Source organism: Anguilla rostrata, chromosome 8 (assembly GCF_018555375.3).
Source record: "Anguilla rostrata isolate EN2019 chromosome 8, ASM1855537v3, whole genome shotgun sequence".
NCBI lineage: Eukaryota > Metazoa > Chordata > Actinopteri > Anguilliformes > Anguillidae > Anguilla > Anguilla rostrata.
In genome coordinates, this window is record NC_057940.1 from 37,691,483 (window position 1) to 37,718,018 (window position 26,536).

General features: G+C 39.7%; 1 protein-coding gene across 5 annotated transcripts in view; it reads left to right on the forward strand.

Moving 5' to 3' along the window:
* The first annotated feature begins 22,521 nt into the window (after positions 1 to 22,521).
* runx1t1 (RUNX1 partner transcriptional co-repressor 1) overlaps positions 22,522 to 26,536 on the forward strand; it is a 62,137-nt gene continuing 58,122 nt past the window's right edge. For 3 of the 5 annotated variants that reach the window (XR_010332004.1, XM_064348130.1, XM_064348132.1), the window contains exon 1: positions 22,523 to 23,253. Coding sequence is in view for 3 of the 5 variants with exons in the window: in XM_064348130.1 (XP_064204200.1) it covers positions 23,226 to 23,253 (28 nt within the window). In the remaining 2 variants the exon portion in view is untranslated. Of the gene's footprint in view, positions 23,254 to 26,536 lie in introns of all 5 variants that reach the window. The other 2 variants (XM_064348133.1, XM_064348131.1) reach the window with 1 other exon arrangement.

The window sequence follows — 26,536 nt, forward strand, 5'->3', positions numbered from 1 at the left end:
GGGGACAGGAGGGCTAGTGGGGGTGGGCGGGGGGGGGGAGGGGGAGGGGGAGATGAAGACATTTCACAGAGGTCAACCCAGCCCGTTTCTGCCACTGATAGAAATATAGTTTAAACAGCTGGACTGCGATCCCAGAGGGACACTATGAGAGCGTGGCTCCCCGACAGCAGAATAAATCCATCAAGCATATTTCAGCTGGCCTGACAGCATTAATAGACACTGCTGCTCCTTAATATTTTATGAACTGGCTAGTGGGCTGTCTGCAGAAGAGAAGAAAGGCTAATCAAGAAAAGGGTAATGGGGGAAGTCAGAATTATGACAACATATTTTAAAATCGTGATGGGAGAGCAGACGTGTGAAAGCGTTGAAGCACCCCAAGCACTATTGCATAGTCACACACGTACACAAACACGACCATGAACACATGCACATTCACACAAAAACATACAAACGCACATGCATGTACACAGATGCACGCACGTGCGCACACACACACATACACACACACACATGCAAGTGCACACAAACACACACACACAAACACACATGCATTCATTTAGCATAATTCAATTTCTGGTATACTAAGAACATAAGAGCTGAGATACAACCACCTGCCATAACTGCCCAGAGAGAGATGCCAGGAGACGCCTGTGCCTACACCAAACCAAGTGCAAAATCCCACCAAGTGTTAACCCATGTCCCCAACACCCACTGGAGCAGTGGCTGTCCTTCAGTGATGCAACATCACAGTCCTCACAAGGAAAGCTTATCTGTCCATCTAGCAGTGAAAAGCATTCTAAGGGGAGCAGATAAGTCATCAAAGACTATTCTGGTCCTTGTTTGGTCGTACCACAGTCATCTGGACATGGTGCCTCGAAACACGTTTCAAAAATAGCCAAGCTTTGATTTTGATAGGGGTGTCTCGGCAGCAGGCTCTGAGGCTATACGTTCCATTTCATTGTGGCTATAAAAAGCGAAATGATCAAAGGTGTCAGAGATGTAAAATGAGAGAAAACCCTCACTAACCTTCAGAATCCGGCTATTTGGATCAATCGAGTTTAAGCTTACTTGCAGGACAGCGCTGGCTATAACTGAGACATCAATGCTCGAGTGTCATTTCAGGTATCAGAACAATTCCGAGCAGAATCTCCTCAATGTTTTAAACAGGGGTCGTTCGTGTTCTTGAGGTGTATCAAAAGAGCCTTCAGAGAGAACTAAAAAAAAAAAAAAAACCTGCATACGATCAGACAGAATGAATAAATGCACACACCGAACTGTTCATATGATGCCTTTTCTTTTATCCAATCGCCAATGTTTTTATTCCCTTAAGGCATTCAGAGGGTACTGAAGTGATTAGCGAATTGCTCTTTCAGGGAATGTTTATGTATACCACAGCGAATAATTTCCCCAGTTACGGAGTTCCCGAGGTCGGCGTACTGACGGAGAGCTATCTGGAATGGCTGCTCGCAAACATCTGCTTTGGGTGAAAGGGGTAAATGATGCTGGAAGCTTGCCTTGATAAATTTAATATCCCGCTTGAGAAAGCTTGACTCCTTGACCAATAAATCAAAACACTTGAAAATCTGCCACATACAGTACGGGGAGAGTGAATGCGGCGATCTGTGCTGTAAATTCGGGCAGGAGTGAGTGAGGGCTGGGAGAACAGAGACAGCGGAGCCCAAGCTGCACGCTACAATGGGGCGACTGTTTCCCCTCGCTCCACTGACATCCCCCCCTCCGAAAAGCTATGGTGGAAAATGGAAGGTGCAGATGTGCAGTCTGGGGCACAGATGTATAGCATTTAAGGCCAAGTGTAGGCCATGTATACAGACACCCACACAGACACACACACACACACACACACACATGTGCACACACACACAAATACACATATGCCCACAAATGTTTGTGCACAGCACGAATATATGTATATAAGAAAAGCCCCCATAAATGCCTGTGCGCACACGTAAACAAAAACGCAACAGACAAACGCAAGCTACAAATGCACACATGCATGCACGTATGTGCACGGGCTTTCCCTGGCAAACAGTCGGTGGATACCAAAATAATGAGAAATCCTTCCATTCTAATAATTGAGTTATGTGATTTTTGTTTTTTTTTAAAGTGATGAACATTAATAATTGATTCCAGTTGGGAGCAACAGGGTCTCATTAATGCTCGATGCTACTCAACGCCATTTTAATGTTCGGCAGGAATGCTTGTAATAAGTGTATTTGCATTGTTCTGTTTACTTAACGGAGGATAACCCATTACTGTCTTTCACTTTGCAGAATAAAAACATGCTCTTGTCTCTCCCCACAACCTGCCTAATGGTTTTAAATGTTTTCAAATATTAATGGGTGTCCTCAGGAAGTTACATACTAAATCCATTATTTTCGAAACAAGTGGAGGCTGGGAAATTGGACTGGCTTCGGCAGAGGCCCCGGTGGTGATTAAATGACCACACAGGATTATGGAGCGCACTTTACAGTACCATTGTGGAATTGCTGTGAAATTAATGTGACATTCTGAGACATGAAAATCCAATTTGCATCTCTGAATCACTTTTAAAAGATCAACCTTGCGAGCTAATTTTTTTTTTTTCAGGAACATCAAGAATGAAGTTTGACATTACAGTAAGTAAGAGAATGTCATCTATATATGCCATGTTATGGATTAATTGATTTAAGTGGGAAAGTGAGATAGCTTCTCGACAGAATCAAACAGAGTGCATTTCTGCTGCACTTAAAATATACGGTAGCTTAATACATTTTGAAAATATATGCAAGAATACATCAATATCGGTCGCAATATAGCCTCACCTAGTGATGGGAGGGTTTCAGAGTACCAGCATGAGTGAGGGTGTCATCCTCCGTTGGTCGACCGGGCACTTGCAGCTTGCCTTTTAAGCTGCGCATGAAGTGTCTTCCTCTGACTCAGGTCTGTGTGAGCAGCAGAGAAAATGGAGTTTGTGAGCGCTGTAGCATGAGTGTGATTGGGTGTTCCAAACTGGAAGTAATAGGGGAAAAAACCTTTCAAATAAATAAATAAATAAACTGTATTAATTATTAATGCCAAATACTTAAAAGACAAGGAAGGTAACAGACAAGTAGATTTAGATAAATTATTTTCCGATTTAACAATGTAATGATTTTTAACTTTGAATATTAAAATGTACACTTTTTCGATTTAAATTATGAGAACAGAACAAACACAAAACAGAATTGTTTTAAGAAAAGTAATTTTTCCTGTTAGGGAGCAGAATTGCCATTAACTAGCTGGAATCTAGAGTGAAGATCTTCCTGTGGCCTCTTTTGGAATATACGATTTTTCAATGTAGATCTTCTCTTGTCTAGGGGCGACATAGCTCAGGAGGTAAGACCGATTGTCTGGCAGTCGGAGGGTTGCCGGTTCAAACCTCGCCCTGGGTGTGTCGAAGTGTCCTTGAGCAAGACACCTAACCTCTAACTGCTCTGGCGAATGAGAGGCATCAATTGTAAAGCGCTTTGGATAAAAGCGCTATATAAATGCAGTCCATTTACCATCTTGTGCATTCTAATGAAATGGACTGTGCCTGTGAACAGCTTTATTCAGTTAATACTATAAATGAAATGGACTAGAGGTTTTGTTAGCTAAGAAGGGACCCTGATTCCTATAAAGAATGGCAAAAGATTTGGAGGCATTGTATTATTATTCTACTGTAAAGTCTATCTCAGACAAAGTTTGAGCTTCTTATCAAAGAAGAGTGGAAAACCGTGTAAAAAAAAACGTTGGCTCATTTTGAAAAGCATCCTGGCTTGAGATTATAACAAACACTCTGAGACCAGAAGATTCCGCAGGGCCCCACAGCAAAACAACGTTCTCTCTGCTTCAAGGGGGAAGCAACACAAAAATCACAAAATACCCTCTCCCCATCTAACCTGCTGTTGTGTGCTCTAAAACTTATTGGGGGATTCTTATCTGTTAAGCATTGTGGCTTGAATTCACCGAGCAGTATAAGAACAGCAAGTGTTCAATATAGTATCCAGGATCCACACGACACAGAGTGCACTCACAACCACTTTCATAGAGAGAACTGATGTCATATCCTGTCTTTGTCCTGTTATAGTGATTTTGGGACTGTCTACCTGCAAGGGTTGAGTGTTTGCTCAGCTGGCACATGAGGGTGTTTGGGATCATTTTCCAAATGCATGCGAAATATGACAATATACATGTCTGATATGAATATTTTTTCTGCCATCCGTCTGAACTTACTAGTGGTTATGATGTGTGCTGTATATATAAGACCACCTCTGCCTGTATTCTCATCCACTAACCTTTTCTGCTTTTCATGGTAATATTCAATGGCTCATTCCAAAAGACCCTACCAGCAAAAACATGGAAAAATGTGCATCATTTATAAATGGAATTGTTTCATTGTCAAAAAACTGGTGTGGCGCTAGCATGTCCTTAGTTACCCCCATTTCCATGAATCTGTCTGTTAGGAAAGCTTGCCAAAAGAGAGCTCTCCACTGAGTCCAGCACTGCTTTCACATTCATAGCTGTCTCCTTTGGGCAATTGACTCATTACTCCTCTCCCTGTCCTGAAAGCCAATGATTATTGATCAGGAGACTTCGTTGCAACATGTGCACTCCCCCGTGATTGGCTGGTGGCATTATTCTATCTGGGGGAGGGGAGGTGGCAGCTGTCAGCTGGTGTCTCCCAGGACTTGCTGGTGACAGCCCATCTGGGTCAACAGGGCTTTGACCCGCCCCAATCTCTCCAGGGACCAATAATCTGTCACTTGATTTAGTGCTGGAGGTTATACGGTACTTATGATGAATAAGAACGAGACTGGATCCCCTTAAATTATATTAAAGGCAATTACTCAGCATGCATCTCTGGCCAAGCCTACATGAGAGCGGACCAGGCTAGCAGGTTTATATGTGGCACAGTTTACTACAGGCCAGAACGTATCAGGGTGGGTTACTACTTGCCAAATAGTCTTACAATGTCCTACAAATGACATAAAAAAATGAAATCTCTAAAAAGAACTGCTATTCAGAGTAGCTCATGGCTACTGTTTCTGGTTTTCAATCATTCAGAGTGACTGTTGGTGGGAGACCAAAAAAACAGTAATTAAGTAAGAATTATGTGGTGTATTTTTTAAATAACACAGCTAATAGAATGATTGTGTAATATCCTGCACAGCACCTGAATGCAGCATGGTAAACCGTAGGAAATGGACCAACAACTGTACAAAATTTTGACTGTTTTTGTTATATTATTTTCACCTGCAGGTTATAAATCTAAAAACTTAAAATAAGCATTGAGACTATTAACTAATGAAGACTATGATTTATTAAGAAAGTTTTCAACAAATGACTAGGATGTTGATGATTTTTGAGCTTCAAATTAAATACACCACTGGGAAAATTCTATTCGTGAGCATGAAGTACTCCTTGCACATCGGAAAAGATTAGCTTTCTGTTAGAACATTGCATCTGCCCACTGACCCACAGTGGAAAAAAAATGTAATTTAACATGCACCAATAAAAAGAAGAAAATTGTTTCAGAAGCAAAGAGAACAGGATCATATTTCTCAGTCTTGTGTGGGTCATGACTTAAGGCATCACTACTCTTCAGGAAGTCAACAAAGAAAATCCATTTTGAGATTTATACTGAGTATTAAAACAAATTCATCATGAATTCATTATTTATGCATGTATGTGTTCGTCAAATTAAAGTATTGATTTTGTATATCGATTCAATGTTTTGCCATCACCTTGATTAATTGACCACTCATGGCTGACCATGCTTGGGTGACTTTAAATGTTGTCTAAGCTTTTCATCATTACAATACTGTGGAGCTGGTCTTGGTAACTTTTGATGTTACAAAGACACTGTTCTCTCCATAATTAGGACATGTTGATTCCTTTCTGTGTTTCTGTTTCATGATTCTTGCCAGGCTCAACATGCAACAGGCTATATCCACTCATCAGACATGCCTAGTCATCAAGTTGTTCTGAACTGTTCATACAGCAGTCAAGATAAATCGATTACCAAACATTGTAAATGCATCAGTAAACAAAGTTTTTATACTACATATTTCTACCAACACGTATCCGTATACGTTACATTGCAGTCACTTAGAGGATATGCTTAACCACAGTAAAATACAGGAAATACATGAATACAGAAATGTAGCATCAATACCCAGTTATAACTTCTAACCCTTGTCATTAGCATACATAAATGTTATGACCAACTTATAACAACTGACACAAGGTTGTGAAGAACATAACCATGAGCATTATAGAAACATAACATTATTTGTGACTTCCAGTTTAAAACTATACGCTGACTCCTGTTTGAGATATGTATGTATATGTATATGTATGTGTGTACTTATGTACTGTTATGTATATGTATGCTTATGTACTGTATATGTATATGTATGCTTATGTCAACAGGCACGATGCACGATGGAGCAGTTATGAAGGTATTATGGATGCTACATGAGACCCACTTCTGCCATTTTTTTGTAAGCTCAGTATCACTTATATGCTTAGCAGGCACTGTTACTGAGGAGACTAAGCTATTCATACATATTCTGAATGCATTTCACAGCTGGATGTGAGGGGGAGTCGTGTTTGCAAGGACATGAAGCCATGAACAGAGGTCTCCATCTGTGGAGATGAATCCCGCATAATAGTTTTTAACATTTAATTTTTTAATGACATTCATTGTTAAGAGTATTGTTATTCTGCACATATATACATGCAAGTGTTCTCTCTTAATGGTGTCAGAAAAGGACTTGACCATGCACTGTGCATCATATAATGAGCAGGAGCTGACGGTGTCTGAAACTCAGTCATGCAAATGCAATATTATAACAGTCACCTTGACTTTTCTATTTCTGAGGAGCCAGTGAACATTTTTCTTCTCCGTGGTTTCCTCCAATGAGCTTCAGGGACCCCTAACGATTGACTGTCTTGTCAGGTTAATCATGGTGCTTGCAACTGTCCTCCATACTGTGGAGTTTTCGCTTGACCTTTTCCAGCCACTTCACTCTCTCCAAGTTACATCTATTTCTCAGTGAAAAGAAAAGACAATACCTTTTTTGTTTTTTAGTCCTAACATGTCAAAGATCATTTATTTTTTGATGAATGTGAGCCAGGATCTGTCTGATCACGACATCTGTAATATAACTTTTCTGATGTATGCAAGGCCTAAACTCCTTTCCAACTAGTCTTTGTTCTCTGTTTTGTAATGTCATTTGACATTTGTGTTAGATCATTGGTTTTAATAGCAGTTCCATTGTAAATAAAGAAATAAATAAATAAAATAATTAGCAATGCAAAGATATTGCAGCAGCCAGCCTGTTTCTCTTTACGGAACAGGGTATTGTTCTCTAATGCCCAGGTAGGTGATGCATCATTGCATCCTTGTGGACAATATGATGTCATCCTTTCTCTGTGGTGTCCAGTGAAATTGGAACTTTATAAATCAGAATTAAACTAAAAGTGTTTTTGTTAATTCCCCACCCCTGTGTTATCACACACACACACACATACACACACACAAATTACATGATTATAATTATACTGTATTGTTTTGAATTCTTTTTTTGTTGTTTTTTTTTTTTTTTTTTTTTGCTTGGTATTATTTATAACACATTAAAGGCTATCTTGTTTAGTGTATCACATTTAAATTTGAATTTAACAGAAAAGGGGAAATATTTTTCTCTCAGTTGTGAAAAAATACAGGTAGAATGGTAGCCTTGTAAGTGGATTGAATTGGTATAATTAGTAGAGTTTAAAATGCAGATTTAAATGTGCTTATTAATTCTATTCTGCACATTTCAAATGACTGACTGCACTTAATTAAATCAGATTGATTAGACCTTTTCCAGACATCCCCCACAACCACATAATTATGACAAATAGAGTACTTGATACAAAATCTACATCTGAAGAGATTTCTCTCTGTCACCACGAGCTTTAAAGGTGCAGTGCACATCTCTTTTCCTACTGCCACAATGTGGCATAAGAATGGCTAAATGTAAAAAAAAAAAAAACCACCGACCTACAGTTTCATAGTATGAATAGGAGTGGCAGAATGCATGATTGCTTTGCTTTTAGAAGAGAAGAGTCATTCAGAATGTTTCTTGAAGTCCATCATTGTACAGTATATAAACCTCCAGCCAATTCCTTCTCAGAGCAGCCTGGAATATTGTTTTCACCGTTCTGAAGGAACAATAAGTAAACCTGAACTGCAACGGGTGCCATTCTCCCTTACAGTGCAAACATTAGCTGCAGAACAGAATTGCCTGTTCAGCCTAGAATAACGTTCTCTGAAAGCTTCATCAATGTAAGATAACACAAATTCATATTCAAATTTAAATCAAAGGTAAAAAAAAAGAAGAAAATATATATATTTATATCCATGGTTTACAAATTATGGAGCGACAGAATGTACAAATATTTGCATAATTTGTCTGCATAATAACAAGCTAGACAGACAGACAAATAGAATATAGTTTTTATATTTGGTGTTACAAACTCAATTTATGTGTGTAGCGATTATCTCATGTGTAAAAAGCATGTAAGTGAGTGTGCATTTTTCATTAAAATAATAATCAATTTAGCCAGTTGCAAAAATAAAATATGTTAACATGTGAACAAGATTACATTTACAGTCACAATCAGTGCTTAAAATGAATCCAAGATTGCTTTTCTGGCATTTCATAAAATTAACAGTTAATTTATACAATTGATATTATACAAGACAAATTAGAGAATGACACTTTCCTGGAAAATAATGCAAGGTACCACCTATAGTAGTTCTTGGTGTCTGCTGATTAAAATGCATGATACTCCCATATATTACACAATACAAGGAAATGCATAAGTCATTACAATGGCATTAGAACAGAAGGAGTCTGTACTTGTAGAAACTACGTGCATAATTAAGTTATGTCTCACACAGGTTGAAGAAGGTCAAGGGAAGATTTTATGACAGTCAGTAATTATGTTCAGAGATGATTGAATGTTTGGATTCACAATTGCATCTTTTTATGCATTTGTATGTTTGTGTGCATTATAATAGTATTCATTATAACCTGTTTCAGATTTTCCAGTTTAGTGTTTTGGAGGGAACTTTGGTCGCAACAATCAGTGAAATTAGACTTTTAATGTGACGCCTTTCAAAATGGGGCTTTCACATATTGCTTTGTGAAGGGAACCACACAGGGAAAAATTTGATTGCAATTAAAGATTACCTGATGCTACCTGGGAATCGCATAGGAAGGGATCAAATGATTGACTACATCAACAAAATAAAAGCCTTACAGAACTTTTAAATGATAATGTTACAGACAAAATGATGTAATCAGCGTGCGACAGTGACAGAAGGCTAAATCAAATACTGAATCAGATGTATTCAAATTGTAAAAAAAAAAAAAATAACTAAATAAAACATAAGTAAAACCAAGCAGGAAAATCTATCTGAAGCAAGCCCAAGCACATTACATGGTGTAAAGTGGATTATCTATTACATTACACTACTATCCAAATGCAAAATTTACTATGCAGTTATTATCCAATGCACATTTTCCAATCCAAAAGTCCAGGTAGTAATGTCATTTAAGCAAGAAAGCTTAGACGTCCCGTGGAGGATATTGTTGTGTGGTTATTTTTTCTGGGAGGAGGTAGTCAAGGCTAAAAGTCTAATATAAATACACTCCAAACTCAGGATTCATGATGGTCCAAATGTCTGTTTCATCTGATCCATAAACCATATGTGTGGCATGTAAGTGTCCAGCTGATGAAAGAATAGTAGCACTGATGGTCTCAGAAGACCCGCATAATTTCAACTCAACAAATATCACTTTCATGTTGCATTTGAAAACGAAAAGAAAATAAAAAAATTCACAGAAAAAAACAATTGTAAAGGCTTGGACAGAGTATCCAGCAGCTTGGACGAAACAGATTAAATGAGAATGTGGGTGCCTGCCTCAGTTATACTTTTATATCATCCAGTAGTGCAATTATTGTGTGGCAGTGCTGTACAACCTGTATCGCTTCACTGTTGGGTGCTCAGTTAACTGAAAGACAGCAATTATTAGACCAAGGACAATCTCCTGTCTTATTCTGTTTTGTCTTTGTACTCCCTGTGTTTTGTCGGTTCTGAGGACTGATTCCAGTGTTTGGGAGAGAAAACTCCTTATTTGACAATGTTTTATAGAACATAAGCTAGGCTTTATGAGCCAGCAATCCCATACTTTCTGTAATTCTTCAAATCTGCATGCAAAGAGTTGCAATTAAGGCGTTCTTTAGTCAGCTAGATGGAATGCTGAATACTTAATCAAATGGAAAGTTCTAAAGTGGTATAATTCCATAAATCAATTATAATGCTCATTTTTACTCAATGCAACAGTTTAGTAAATCCAATGTAGATGTGGTGACCTTGTAGCACCTTTTTTGCATTCGAAAACAGTCACAATAGCCATCAGTATTATGATTTTGCTGCTTTAATACAAGTGGAGTAAGATCTACAAAAGGTGCAATGAAAATAAACATATTTTTAATATTATTATTATTAACTGGTTTGCATACAATGTTGTGCTGCAGCAAGCAAGAAAAAAGATAGACAATTACTGCACATGCTGTTATGATGACATTACATTAAGGTCACTATTGTTGAGTTCCTGTTCTGTACAGAACAAGTAGAAGCTAGAAAAATATTTGTGTCCATAGACTAAGCGCTCACTTGCAATTTTCACACACATATGCATGCACACGCAGACACACACACACACACACACACACATGCACACATACACATGTGCGCACACACACGCACGCACACTCACATGCACACATACGCATGGGCCTGTACCGTATGCAAGCCATGGTGAAAATTCCTGTCCATTTTTCACTTTTTCACTCCTCCACAATTGATTTGACAATTATTGTGTGATCCTCTGCAAAAATTACTCTTTAAAAGTGGAATGGGCACTTGCCAGTGATATTCACTTAATTACTAAGTGGATTATTACCATAAAGCTTTTTCCACCTCTTTCATTTAATTATGTTTCCTGACTTCAACTGACATTTCCTTTCACACATTGCTGCACTTTTCAGACTAAACTTTGTGTGTTGACAGCTACAGCCCCCTTTTAACATCCATAATGAAGCTAACTATGTAGGTCATAATTAAGAATCAGTTGTCAAATCTGTCTATCCTTATGCCTTCCTTGATTGCATCATACAAGAATTACAAGCCAACAGAAAGGCTGGGTCAAGTAATTACAACTACTTCACTTGATTGCTATCTTTGGCAGGTGGGACAGGTAGATTTGTAGATTTGTAGCAGAAGAAAGATGACTTTAACTACAGTCAAACTACAGAAGAACATTTTTTTCGGCCAGATCCACCAGTGAGTGTTTTCTGTTGACAGATGTGCATTGAATACAGTGACAGAGCTGAATTAGGCGCAGATCAAAAGCTACTGTTTTCAACAGTAGGCCTCTGCTGGCGTTTGCACAAACCAATTACAGTACAGTGTGCTCATCCACATGTTGTGTGAAACCCTTTGTACGTTGGTTATGACCAACAATGCAAGAAATACCATGTTTTATAGGACATACATTGGTTTTACAATAAATGGGAAAACTTGAGTGACCAAATATACAAAAAGAAAGTGCATTAGTCCATTTTCAATTCAAAATTCATGACAAAATTTTATTCAGTAAACTGTGATCCACCATATTTTTCATACTATTACCTGACAAATAGATTATTTCTGCAACGTATTAAACAGTGTATCATTTTTTTTAAACACACAATAAAAGCACACAGAGATAAAGATTTGAATTGCACACCTGAGGGAATTCATCTAATTTTTTCCACCATGCAATTTCAGCTCCTGACTAGCCTTAGCATTTAATTTTGCTCAGTCGTGTGCAGTCATGGTCATTTGAAGAAATTGCTGCCAGTGTACACTTGGACAGAATTCTTCATCTTGCATTTCTGCATTGATTCTAGGTGACGCAAAACCCATTTTCACCCACTGACAGAGTGCTCCCCATGAGAATACTGTAACCAGTGATGATCCAGGGCCGGGAGAATATGGCTCTCCCAGTGCAGGGGAGTCTGGCTTTCCAAAGGTTAAGCAGTGATCCATGACAGGACTCCTTTTCCAAGTAGTTAAAGCCTGACAGCAGTTAATGGGGAGACTAGGACCGAGGAAGCAAAGTCGTAAACGGAATCCATATCTGAGCAGATGTTTTCAGCGTAAAATCTCATTTTAATGTTATTGACTGAAAATTGAGCACTGAGCACTTAGACAATTAGCGGCATAAAACCTCTGGATGTAGACAAAATCTGTGCACAAAGGAGCTACTGGGTGTCTCGTCTTGTTCGGGTACCGTTCCGGTGTCAATGGGTCACATGATCTGGTTTTAAACCTGGATGCTGCTGGTGCAAAATGTGCCTGGCATGCAATTGGCTGTTCTGTCCCCCAGGGATGGAGGGACTGGAGGCCTGTGCCATTTCCCACAGCGGCGACACCCTCTTTTCAGTCAGGTTTCCATGGGCAACGTCCTCCTCCAGCTGTAAGGGCGAGGCTACTGGCCGGTGGCCTGCGGAGTGAAAAGAAGCAGTGGCCTGACATCACTTGTTTGGAGGAGAGAGAGAGTGCTTGTCTACGCTCTCTCAAACTGATAGAGGAGTTTGCGGTAGACAGTTCTAGAGTTCCAAATTTGAAAATATCCTTTTTCACAATGCGCAATACTGATCATTTTAGAAAAGGCTAGGTTGAAAAATGTTGTTCAGAATTTTTATCAGAATCGTGACGTATTTTAAAAATTTATATAGGAAAGAACTTTGACGCCATTACACCAGAGTATGATTAGAGCACATTTAATGAATGTCTATACCCTATCCCCCACTATAGCCCCTCTAGACAAAAGTTGCTGGAGCAGGGCTTGTTTTAAGGTTCAATGGTGTGAACTAACAACCTAGCCATTAGCTCTTTCGCATGCCTGGAAGACTCAAATCAAGGAGACTGGGTACTTTGTGAATAATTGCAAGTGCAATAATTTAAGAATACTGGTTCAGCATTAACATAAAAATCAAACTGCTCATGCAATTTTTGACAATTTGGTGTTCATTGTTATTTTATTGTATCTGAATAATAATCTGAAGGATATATCTTAAATACACAGTCAGAAACAGCTGCAAGGATTGGCAGGGTAGGTATGTGTCCCCCTGCATCACTCTTTGCTGTGCCCTGAGAATAGGAGTACATCATTAAAACTGAAGAATCGTACACAATTGAATCATTTTATTTATGCTGAATTTTCATAAGAGAGGTGGTGCCTACCATGCCCATACCTGGAAAACGTAAGATGAGAACTATCTTGAAAATCAAACAAACACTGAAACCGGTAGAATCTCAAGCCTTGCACTCATTTCAGAAATTCACCTGAAATATAATGCCATTAGTCCATTAATGTATCCTATTTTTCTGTTGTGTTTCTTTTTAACTTCTCTAATTTTTTAAAATAATGAATCGCTTTCTTTAATTCAAGATTAGCTGCATACAGATTACCAGGTTAATTGAATTTAAAGCCTTTTATTTTAAATTGGAAGTAAGTTTGTTTTTTCTCCCTGAAAATCAATGCAGTGTTGACATTCAGCAAATTATATAAAGGTCATTTTCATACACAGTTTCATTGGTAATCTGAAATATGTCTGTGAATTTCTTTCCTCAAAATTGCTCAGTTGATTTTTGCCTGTTTCAAAGAAATATGTGGAGCAGTGGTTTAATGAATTCTGAAGAAATGCTGTCACTGTATATCTGTTAGCTAGGAAGCTGTTATTTTTTTTCGGAGTATCCCCCCCCCCCTCCCAAAACAGACCTCGAAGGAACACAGTGTTGCTGCGGTGACCTTTGAGCAGTGCCACTTTTAGCAGAGTGACCTGACTGTACTCATTAAAACTAATGCAACGGATCATTCCCCCCTAATTGTTTTCCCTGACAAATTAGTCCTCAGACCCAATACCTCTTTTGGGCCAGCAAAGAATGAGAGCTAATGAGAATCTCTGCTGTGTGTGTGTGCGTGTGCGTGTGCGTGTGCATGTGCGTGTGCGTGTGCGTGTGCGTGTGCGTGTGCGTGTGCGTGTGCGTGTGCGTGTGCGTGTGTGTGTATGTGTGTGTGCGCGCATGCTTGTGTGTGTGTGTGTGTGTGTGTGTGTGTGTGCTTACATGCATGGCCGTGTGTAAGCTTGCGTATTTTAGCAAAACTGTATCACTACTATAATAGTAGATGTTTTTTTTTACAATTTTACTGAATGAATTTGCAATCCAGTTTATGCCTTTTTTGTTGAAAATCTGTCTGCCATTTTATATGACATACAAAATTATTGATTTGACTCACTGTTCAGGGAAAATTATATCACAACGCTAACGATTGTAATAGCAACAAGCGGCTCGCACACACAGACGTAAGTAAGCACGGGCCTGAATTTCCTCCCTGAACCCTGCTGTCAGGGTGGCTGGTGCTCCTCGCCCCCGGAGCCAAACCCCTGGAATCCGAGCGGAGGTATTCCGGAGAGGCGGAGTTCGGCGCAGCGATGCGGCGCTCTCAAGGTTGCGCCATCATTGGTATTCCGGTGAAGTGTTGAGCCGCACACGCTCCTAATCCCCACCACACATGGTAATTTTTTTTTTTTTTTTTTTTTTTCCATTCTTTGCCTGCCTCCACCTGTTCCATGGTCCAATGGAGAGCTGCAAATCCTATCAGGGGAGCGAGGCGCTGTCTGCCTGGCTCCAGTCCATCACGGGCGCAGTCAGGCTAGGCCGAGCCCGCGGAGCGCCCGCGCAGAGCGGGGTGGGGGGGGGGGGGGGGGGGGGGGGGCAGCTGCGGAACGCGGCCCGGCACGTTACCGGATGACGGATGGCTTCATATCAGGTGTTTAAGCTGAGGAGCCTTGCCCCGGCTGGTAAATGGTCGGGGAAGTCGTGGAGCGCCTGATGAATGGTGAGAAGTGACACTGCCAATCAGCCTGACCTCAGCAGGCTTTCCCCTCACCCCCCACTTCCCTTCTCCCCTCATGTTCTCCTCCCCCCCACCCCTTTTCTGTTCCTCATGCACTCCTGTGAGTCCAGTGCAGTACCTAAGAAATGTATACTGGGAATGATTTTCAAAAAATATAAATGTATATATACATCAACAGTGATTTTGGCAGTATGTAGCCAAAGTTCACTGCCGCAGTATTTGATGTTTTTTGGATGAGGAAGGCTTATTCCATTCACCATATTTTTTCAATATTTGCCTTATCGCAGTTAATAAATCTGTCTTTTAAAATCCCATTGTGAAAGCATGAATACATGGCACAAAATGAAATTGCATTGATTGATTTATTGATTTTGAGATCTTGCTACAAGAGCTTGCAATTCACTCATAATTTATGTATTCATCTGTTTCCATCAATCTTGTTCTTTTGTGGTTAGTTAGCCATCATTTTAACTGAATAATGCTTAAGGCCTAACCTTCCAGCTTAGGGGTGCAGTTCAGAATGAATTATGCAAATGTTTTATCGAATATTGGCATTGTAGGTGCATGTACGCCAGTTGTGTACTGTAAGATTTCAGCTGACATCCATGGGATATTTATGGATATCTGAATGTGTAGCAGAGTTGTGGCTACTTGTCTGCACTCACTGGCAATCATTTTACGATTCAACATTCTTTGTGGTCTATGGTTCTCAGTGGGATCATAACCGTGTGCAAAATGTGATGAAAAAATGTTCCAAAAATAGGTAATGATTTTTTGATAGATGATCAAAGTATATGGTAAAATTGTAATCAAACAAGCAAAAGGTGTCACTGTATGCTTCGTTTGACAGAAGATGTAAGTTTCCATTTTTCACCTAAATGGGAATCAACCCTGCATTATAGCTAACATTCCGGAAATATTTTTGTTAGCTGGGTAACTACCTTGCTAGAATAATTACTCTTCGTTTTATCATTAGCTCCTCCACACTTAGACTGTATCGCAACTCCTAAATAATGCATCGATTTTTAATTGTTGAAAAAACACAAGCTAAAATAAATGGGTTGTAAGGCACATTTGGCCTCTATGATTCATTAATATAGTGAATAGAGATTATGACCAGCCTTACACTATTCTCTCCAAGTGAGGTTTTAATTCTATATTATGGCAGTTACTTTATGGCACGATTAGGACAAGATTTCCCCGATTGTTTAAAAATTAAGTATACACTTGTGTGTAACTGATAGCATGCTTGTATTGCCACTGTTTAGCCTTCATATTACTTAATGTGCTAATCACTATTCTGTCTCCACTCCCTCGTTATTGTGGCTGTTATGATATGTACATTATGCTTTCTTTTGTAATGGCCCTATAAATTACTTGGGACAAAGTGGCAGATAAATAAATTATAATTAATAATAGAAATAATGATGTTAGGAGCAATCGCAGCGTTTTACTTTCGAAAGGTTTAAATACGCAGTACGCTATTGCCGAGAAAATGCAGAACTGTTTACATATGATTTATTCCTCATCTGTCAGACTCCACCCCTGACTGCAGTGTCTGTTGGTTTTTGGTTGGTTGGTGTATCGGCACCAGGGGTTCATTTAAGGCATTGATTGGCTAAAGAATCCGCACACCTTGTTCTCACAGCCTTAATTGGCAGCTGATTGAATGGAAACCACGAAAAGCCACAGACACTGCAGCCCCCTGGGATTTTAGTCTGACACCGCTGATTTATTCCATCACTGTCTCCAGCTCCAGTTGTGCTAGTTCTTCTTACAGACACAGAAATCTTGTCGCTGCTCTGAGTTTGCTACTGTAATAGATTATAGTCCATAATGTATTTATTCTTTTTGTTTGCTTGATTTTTACAAACAATTGATTTGTCATTCTAGATGAGTGAGAGAAAAATGACATGCATTTGTTCCATTTCACAGTATTTATAATTACTGCTCAATCAGAGCATTGTCGGCTTGAGCTACCTTCAAGTGTTGGTTGGTTTTAATCACTTATATTGTTTTCTGATTGTTTTCAGAAACAATGATTTTTTTTTTGAAGCCTTGAAAAAAATAGACCTTTGTCATTCCTGTGATCATTTTCACATGTCTTGGTCTTGTGCATATCATTAACTGTGCTCACTAAGTATTTTGGCATGGTTGCATGGTTAGTTGATTTGCATCTATGCTTTTGTCAATCAACATTCTTAATGTGGCCCAGCTAGTGCTTGCAACTGTTGCACAATAAGCATCACAATATGCACCTGTATTTATGTTTAGTTTATCTGTAAGTGGATGTAGCCCTAGATTATCTTTCTGTTCATTCATTACATTACATTACAGGCATTTGGCAGACGCTCTTATCCAGAGCGACGTACAACAAAGTGTATAACCATAACCAGGAACAAGTATGACGAAACCCCTAGAGAGAAGTACCGGTCCAAGTGTAGGGAACAACCGCATAGTTCAACTTGGACCCTGAAGGTTAAACTGATTAACACTAACACAACGAGAACGGCAACAACGCAATCTATGGAAAATACAAGCAGATTCATTTAATTCATTCATTTCAGCAAACACTCAACTAATTTGCAAGAAATGGGGAAAGAGAAGACGCCATTTCCCAAACATTTTCCGCAAAGTTATGGACAAAAAGAATTGATTGTTATCAAATTTAATCTTGGTAGTTTAATTCAGTGAAGTTAAAAACAATTACGTATTCCGTTTTAACCAGAGCCAGCGCTTGGGCCTGGAGGAATAATATTTTTGCATTGTCTCGTATTGTATGCATAGCCTGTCTGGCAGCCTGATTTACCTCTTTCAGAAAAACTGAGCTTCACAAGCTGTGTGGAAAATGCATTGGGGCGAATGCAGTTCCAGTTGTTAAAACATTTGGGTCTTGGCAAATTAATTTGTAATGGCTTTTATTTCCGCCCGTCTGATTTAAAGGAACTCTTGTCCGACTTAACAGACAAGGAGATGTCAGACTTGACGGGCATTGTCAATCAACTTTATTGCTGTGGGGAGCAGGGGCAGTGAGGAGTGGTGAGTTATGTCTTCACATGTGTGTACTTCAAAAAGAGTATATGAACTCCAGCACCCAAAGGATTCTAAAAGACCGCAGGCCTGGGCAGTGTAGCAATGTGAAAGTTATGTGTCCGCCGCGTTAGTCTGCACTTCCTGCAGTAAATCTGGCGGGAATCCCGAGATGTGTTCTCTTCTCTCTGTTTGTTTCCACGGCACGGAAGGGAAAACGTGTTGTTTCTCAAAACGAGAGGCGTGTGCAGTGGTCATACAGAACGGCTCCTCGTGATGTATTGACGCGTGTCAAAGTACCGTTACTTTGCAAAGTGTGAAAAATGATTGAATATTCACAACCTGCTGACAGGGGCCATTTTGTGAATTAACAAAAGCTCTGGAGAGGCGGGGTCTAATTGCATTATCACGGAAGTACGGACGGTTGTCAATTTTCTCCCAGTTAGCCTTTTCCCTTCAGTCTGTTAAGATGAAGGTGCCATACGGTGCTTGAATTCAGTAATACCCTGGTGAATAGATATGCTCTCCCAGTAGACCCAATACCTGTATAAATAGCCAATTGGAGATCATATCCCATCATTCAGTTCTCTTTCTGACTGTTTTCTAGCCACTGTTATTGTTGTTCTCTTCAGCATGATCTTCTGTACTCTTAGTTCAATGTGCCTGTCCTCCTCTAAAAAGTGACATTTTATATTTTGAATATTTGCCTTAGTTAGGGCAGCAACCATTTTAAGTAATGACACAGATTTTCACTATTTCTTCACAATAATTTTAGTCCATAGAAAAACAAACAGGTGAAGTATAATTGTGCTTTTTTTGGTATTTTATCAGTGTAAAGAGTAGTTGCATGCAAAGAATCAATAGATGAATTGCACACTATTAATACACGTAGCCGTTTTCTTACTTTATCGTTTGATTCGTTAAGATGTATGTTTTTCCCTAGGGTGGTCCAGTCTCAATAAATGCTGTGAATAGAGTATTATTTATATCATACTGTATACTTTATCTCCAATGCCCTCTGATGACTAAGTCAAAATTCTTATAAGAGTCGCAGAGCCTATTTTTAGTGCCTGATGTGTTTATTTTCCAGAAAGTAATAAACATAATAAAGGAAATGTCATGAGTAAAACAGCACAGCTGTTTTCAGATGATTTAACATGTTTATTTAAGTTTGCGCAAAACGAGAATACTTACTAGCTGTTTGTTTTACATTTTCTCCATTATCACATGGCTAAATATTTCGACAATATAATAAAGACTGATACTGATAATGGTGGGTGCTACACATCGGTGGTAGGTGAGGTGAGTTCCCCTTCATCACTGTAAAGCACTTTGAGCGTTCGGAAAAGTGCTATATAAATGCAATGATTCATTCATTCATTCATTCACTCTGGTAGGACAACAGTGCAAAAACGTTTTGGAAAAATAATTGCTAGACAGGAATTTGTGAATGTGACAGTCACAACCAAGTGTACTATACAATATTTTGAATGATCTAATGGAAAAAAATAAAAGGTGCAAAGCTAGCAGTTTGAAATTGCTGCTTGATTTGTAGCAATCTATCTATTAATAATTGGTCTAATGAAGCAATGCCTCAGTCTCTACCACCAAAATAAATTACACAGAAAGCCCCTGAAAGTGTTACAAGTTGTTTTTTTTTCTCCATTGAACCTGTTTCATTTGTCATATTCAATTTTACCTTGAAATGTGTGTTCTTTGTGCTTTCGACATAGTTGTCAGATCATATTGATTTTTTTAACCATCAAATAGAAAAGCTTTCTTTACCTGCAGTAACTGGAATTTAGAAGAATGTTTTGATTCATTTTTTGCGCATAAAAAAGCTTTTCAAAAATGCTTTTCAATTACTGTTGTTTTCATTCAGTGACTGTTAAGTTGACTTGCTAAGCACTTAATGGCTTTGAATTTTTCTCTGACTAATGCTGCATTCTCTCTGTGGCAGGAGTTCAGCATAAGATCTGAGTAAATGTTGTGTCTGCAACAACTTTTGACAGATACATAAAAAAAATCTCCAGCCTTCACTTCTTTTATATTGTTCCATTTATTCTTCAGGTTTTAGGCAGGCTTCTGTGGAATTTCAGTTCACTTTCAACTGCCCCTTTGTCTTCACAGTGTGCACCTCAAAGTTATGCTTCACAAACTTGTTCCAGCATATCTCTATAGGCTTGTTAAAATGAAACCCGGGCTCCCAAGTGTCTCAAATTGTAAATGTGTTCTCTCTGAGCATAGCCTGAAGATATCAGATTCAAGCCGGGGTTGTGTCATTGCCGACTGTGACTACCACTGCATGACCACCATAGTCATTTCTCACCGGGCACCTATTGGGTGCCCACTGTCAATGAGAAATGTGCCTCTTCTCCAAATGGTGCTGGCTCTCCTGTAGTGCACTGTGTCACATTTAGTGTGGAAAAATAGCCACAACCTCATGGGCGTAGAGCAAACAAATGCTGCCATGGCAGGGAGGAAAATGATTACAATGAAAACAATTAAATGTACTGCAATAGTCTGTCAAACATTTGGGTTAATCTTGGTCTGTGAAGTTGGGCATTTGGCAATAAGTGAAATGAAACAAAAGCCTGTTTAGTATGTGACAAATGGAAATTATTGTTGCTCTGTGGAAGCCTAGATTGGAATCATCTGATCTTATATTTAAGAAAATTAAGGAATTATGATGAGACCAGGAAAAGAGTTAACTTCAGAGATGTGGGTTCCCTCAACTCCCACCAGCCCTTTGGTACAGTAAGCAGAAGCAGATGGGTACTGAAGGTGTGGAGAAGGCCAATCCACTGCAAATGCTATATCCCCAGTGAGGTAGTCTTTTCCACCATTGGAGGACCCAGTTGGTTTGATACGGGCCTTGTTTAGGTAAACAAGCTCAGCTCGCGGGTGTTATTTTGTTATTGTTCCTGAGCGGCCAGTTAATGACTGTGTGTTTGTGTGTTGCAGGTGGTGGCTCTGGGGGGGGGGGGGGCGAGGGGGGAAATGGAGGAAGTCTGTGCGTCCATGTGTGTCAAGCCAGCATCACCCCCCACCCCCCCCCCTTGTCCCCAGCCCCCCCCCCACCCCCGCCCCCCTGCATAGGCGAGGTATCCTGTGTGTAAATTGCGGGGCCGTGCAGGGCGGCCAACTTCCAGGAACCTCTGCAGCAAAACACCGCTGAGTGTTTCCTGGTCTTTCATACCGTTATCAGCGGGCAGAAGAAACGCTCCGGGACCTGTCTTCCCCTGCAGGTTTCCTAAACGGCCATCTTTGTGCCTCTGGCATCAAGATGTTTTCGCTTGATTGCTGCGAAAAGCGTTACGAAACACCCGGGCCACGGTGAGCGTGGAATAATGTCCTTATGATAACAGAGGGGCCTGCGTTTGTCCCACGCTGCATCATGATGACCTCCAGTGGTCTTGCTCAGCTGTATGTATACTCATCATAACCTTCCCTCCTGAGCAGATCCCTTATGCTATAAGCCCACTGCTTTGTGAAGGTTGCTGAAACATCCCCCGTCGTCCATAGGAACATCCTCAGTTGCTCTGAAAAGAACAATGCAGGCTGCATAAATTATTGTGGAACCTTGAACACTAACTGTATGCCTAAATAAACATTTGCCTCAAGCACAAAATTACAGCACTTCAGATTGGCTTTAGGAAGAATGCTACTGTCGGGCTGAAAGTCGGATGTTCACATCGGAGCCAAGTGAGTGTATACTGCATGCCTTCCACTACACCTGCCTGTGACTCAGCTGGGACGAACCGCAGCAATAGCTGCCACAAGTTAATGGCTTATAAAACTATCTCCTCCTAAATCCAGAGGAGTCTAAAGCGCTATCACTGAGCTGCTCCTGTTTATTTCTACCAGGATGTTTAACTCTGCCTATTATGATTTCAAGCTTCTCTCGGGTTATTTAAAATAAAATAAAATAAAATAAAATAAAATAAAATAAAATAAAAACTATTATAAATGTAACACACCTAATTTTATTTTAATATATATATATTTATATTTGGTTTATTTATTATAATCTTTATATTACTGCACTAGTCACTGATGAATACAATAGCTGGGTCTTGGTTTGTCCCTTATTTCCTTATTTATCACCATATCTGCCTTCCAAACTGAAAACTGTGCTAGAACAAATGTGTCTGTGCCTCAGAATAATAGACGTCATATAATATTGAGACACCAAAATGCACTGGATAAAAAACCTGTTTTTTTAATATAACGGGATTCATTTGTGTGAAAACTAAAAACTCAAACTCGGGCTCTGATAGACTATGAATCGCGAGGACATTCGGAAATCGGGTCTGTGAAATAGGGCTATCAAGGCTGCGAGCAGAGTTTCTGCTGTACAGCTCGACGGGCTGAGACGAGTTCCAGATGGTCTGGGGAAAGTGTTTGCCTTGGGTTAGAACAGGATAGGCTGCGCTTCTGAAAGAGCAAAACAGATAGGGCGCGCACGCAGTCGTTCACACACAAACACAGGCAGACGCTTGCTGGCAGACACCCCAAAGAAGAAATCTAGTAACTGAAAAAGCAACCAGTCGTCCATTGGGAACCAATCCTCTCCATTGTTCACATATACTTGACCCTTTCAACCTGTTCATGACACAGATGCCGGCTACCTCAGTCACCTCCTACTGTTTGGATCCCGCCTACTCTGCACCTGGGTAAGCTGAGCCGTGCCGTCTGGAGGCAGAATACCACAGCAGTTCTCTCCAAACCCAGAGAAAGCGGACGGTCGTGAGAAGCGCTAATCGTGGTCGCTCGAAAACGTGAAGATTTGGGGGGTTTTTTGGAACATGTTTTATTGTCATACAACGTAAAGCTGCGCTCAGAAGACATCGAATTAGAAAAGTGTTTAAAACAGAAGGCTCCATTCTCTGGTACCGTGTGAGGAAACGCACCGTACAGGATCATTTTGTGCTGCGCCTGCATCTGAATTTTATTCACCGAGCTTTTTTGTAGACTGTCTGAAGCTTTATTGGAACCGTGCGCCGCTGTTCTTGTGTGGTGAAGTTTTCCTGACAGTTCCGACGTGTTGGACGTCTAATAAACAAGCCCGAATAAGATTTCTCGTTTCAACGGCTCAATCATAGTCGGGGACTGGAAATTAATTTTGTCTACACAACCACGTAACGCATGGTGGGAATTTCTGCCCCTTTTCAGTGTAAGTAGAACATTTTCTCTTAAAATCATGGATGTGTTGAAAATATCAAAGTTGTTTGCTTATGTTTGATTTATAACCTAAAGTCGTTTAGAAAGACGGAGCGATTCCAGTGAAATATCCTGTAACATTCCCGCATTGAGTAAAGATACACATTTCATATAAAAACTAAAAAACTGTTACACACACATACACACACGTGTGTGAGTGTGTGTGTGTGTATATATATATATATATATATATATATATATATATATATATATATATATACGAACCTTACTAAATTGCAATATCATCGTGTCTCACATACTAATATTTGTTTGTATTATTAGGCCTAAATCAATTGTTTGTGTTTTGTTGTTGTTGTTGTTTTGTTAGAATATCGCAAATTGGGGGATGATGACAGATCTGAAGTTGAAGGCGTTTCATAGGCTAACCTTCAACTTTACAGTTTACAGTGAATGAGAAAATGACTTCTGACAGCGGGTTGGGGGTGCATTAATAGTCAGTCATAAAAATTGGAGGGGCCAAACAAAATTCCGTCGGGCTACGAACCGCCGAGGTGAAATTCTCGGCTTTGTTTTTCCTAAACACATTGGTGGTTTCTAAAATCCAGCGCTTCTAAAGCAAACCTAAATACATAGCATCTTGCATTTATTAAGTCTGGAACTTATTATTTGCAGTTTATGTCTTTAGTAAAATGCCCAAATAGTTCGTCAATACAGCAAATTACACGCATTGTTGCAATAATTTCAGTTGTAGCCTATATATAATAAGTGGTAGGCTACATCTGTTATCATGATAATGACTTCTACAGCTGGATTTTAGCATCCGTGCATTTGAAGGGATATAATATGTTATGTGGGTGTGCATTAATTTGTAGAATCTCATAAACTGCATTAGCTAGGCCTAAAATAAACTAAAACTGTAAAATAATAGCCTTGCTTGACTTTTCTGGTAACGTAGGCTACATGGTTAATCTTTTGTTCCATTTATTTATAATTAAGATTTAGTCCTACGGGCTGTAAGATAAATAAGCAAATAAAATATGTAGGCTAAAGCACCCCATATAGGGGCACATTCAGTTTTTTCCCCAGGTAGATTTATTGGGGGCGGGGTGTAGCCTATACAGGATTCCATGTAGCTTTCATACAACTGACTGCTTTGAATAACAATCCGTTGCATTAGAAATTGCGTGTGTATTGTCTAACAATATACATGTCAGCTGCCAACCTGAATTCAAGAAACGTATCAATTCGCGACGAAATCGGTTTTAAGTGGCCCGTAACAGAGTACTCTTAACACGCATGCAAAGCGAAGTTCATCATTAGCCAGTCTGTTCGCTCCCTCTCACCAGGCGCTGATCCTGTCAGATCTGATTTTCTCCCTTCCATTAGCGATAAACATCAGCTGACAGGCGACCAGCCTTGTACCCATTTCATTGTTGGGAGGGAGGGGGTGTCTTATGAACAACGCTCTATCCCTGGAGTTGGGCGCTCCTGAAAGGTTGGCATCTGGGAATTTTGCATTTGAAAACCCCGAACCAGCCAGAATTGTCAAATGGATCTCTTCAATCCATCTTGATATTTATTTCGGCTCTCCCGCTGTGACTTTGTGGGAGACAAAACTTTAGGCTGCGTGACTGACGAGTGAAGTTGAAGAGCTCAAGCTGAAACAGTGTTTAGGATGAGGACGGGAGTTTGAAGGGGAAGGAAAACTGAAATTAAAGCGTTGACTAGGATACATTATTTATTTATTTTCCCCCCTCTGGGAACTTATGCTCTGTGGACTGGAGTGTGTCCTTTTATCAAAGAAAAGAACATTTAGGCAGCCTGGGTTTGACTGTAGATTATGGGTCTCACGGGTTTCATCAAACCAAAAAAAGCACGTGGGAAAGTTTTGCTATTCCATGTTCCGGAGTAAACAGTGCTTTCTAAGCGGTAAAACGATTATATTTTTTTAATACGTGCGATTCTTACACATTTCAGAAACAGGGCATTTCCTACATTTTGTCAGTTATTTTCGAGGGTGGACAGATAATTTTGTGTCGAGCAAATAAATGAATACATCCATAGAACCACCCATTCTTACATCTTAAGCATAAACTCCATTGAATATTATCCATTGTGACAGAGGCTAAGTAGCCACAGTGCTTTGTGTGTGCTGTTGCCTCATTGCATCTATCTGGTAAACCGCCAGCAGATATATCCTAGCTATCTCATAGAGTTTGGAAAGTGGGCATTGCTTCTTGTTTATGGCAGTAGACAATAAGCGAGGAAGAAAATTTCCTGATAGAATGAGAAATGTTTTATTTATTTATTTATTTATTTACTTACTTACTCACTCATTCATGTAGTGCACTTCCGTTTCCACCCTGCGCGAGGAAGCCGGCGCTGGACGACAGTGGACGTGGAAGCATAATTGCTGTGGGAGAAAGCGCTTTTAGAATCCTCGCTCTAATCTGCGACCCATTAACTTACCATCTTTTTATTTTTTCTCCTCATTTTCCCCCTATAACCGGAGAATCTATAGACAGTGCTAACAGAGAGGCGGTCGTTTAATTAAAGCAAACATTAAAGCGGGGTTGCTGGAGGTAATTGTAAGCGATAAGTGCTGTGTGCGTTATCTGCCAGGGCTGTTTAAACAGCGGCATCCTCAGTGACCAGCTGTACAGCGGGCAGTCGGACTCACACCTGTGTTTGGGTCAGAGGGGCAGTCTGAGTACTTTTCTCACTGATGAAATGAGGGAGCTTTTTTAGAGTCCAAAATCGTCTACTTTTTTACGCTACATATTTCTTAGACTATTTTTTTTATCATTCTATGATGACATAATGTTTGTGTGCGTGCGATTCCGGACACAAATGAATTCATTGTGTTGCGTTTTTCAGATATTAATGGATAAACAAATAACGAGCTAATCAATTTCATCCATGAAATAAAAATTTTGTTAAATTAGTTTTTGTGTCACTTCTTGTCCCTCGGATTCCCTTGCCATGCAGCAGTATAAAGTTTTATGGAGTTTTGTTTTTGTTTAGGCTAATCATGATTGTAAATGTGAAATATAAAGAAAAAATGAATAGCCTGTATGTGAAACCTACTACAAACGCTCATGTCAAAATATTTACTTTGAAATATTTACCATGAATATTTGAAATGATATGCTCCATGTTTTTGACTAAAAGCCAAGAATGTTATTAACACATATCCTATTGCACTAATTATTGTTAGTGAAGATGCTAAGTCCTTAGCATAGAAGATGCTATAGAATACTGAGTTCCCCTTACTG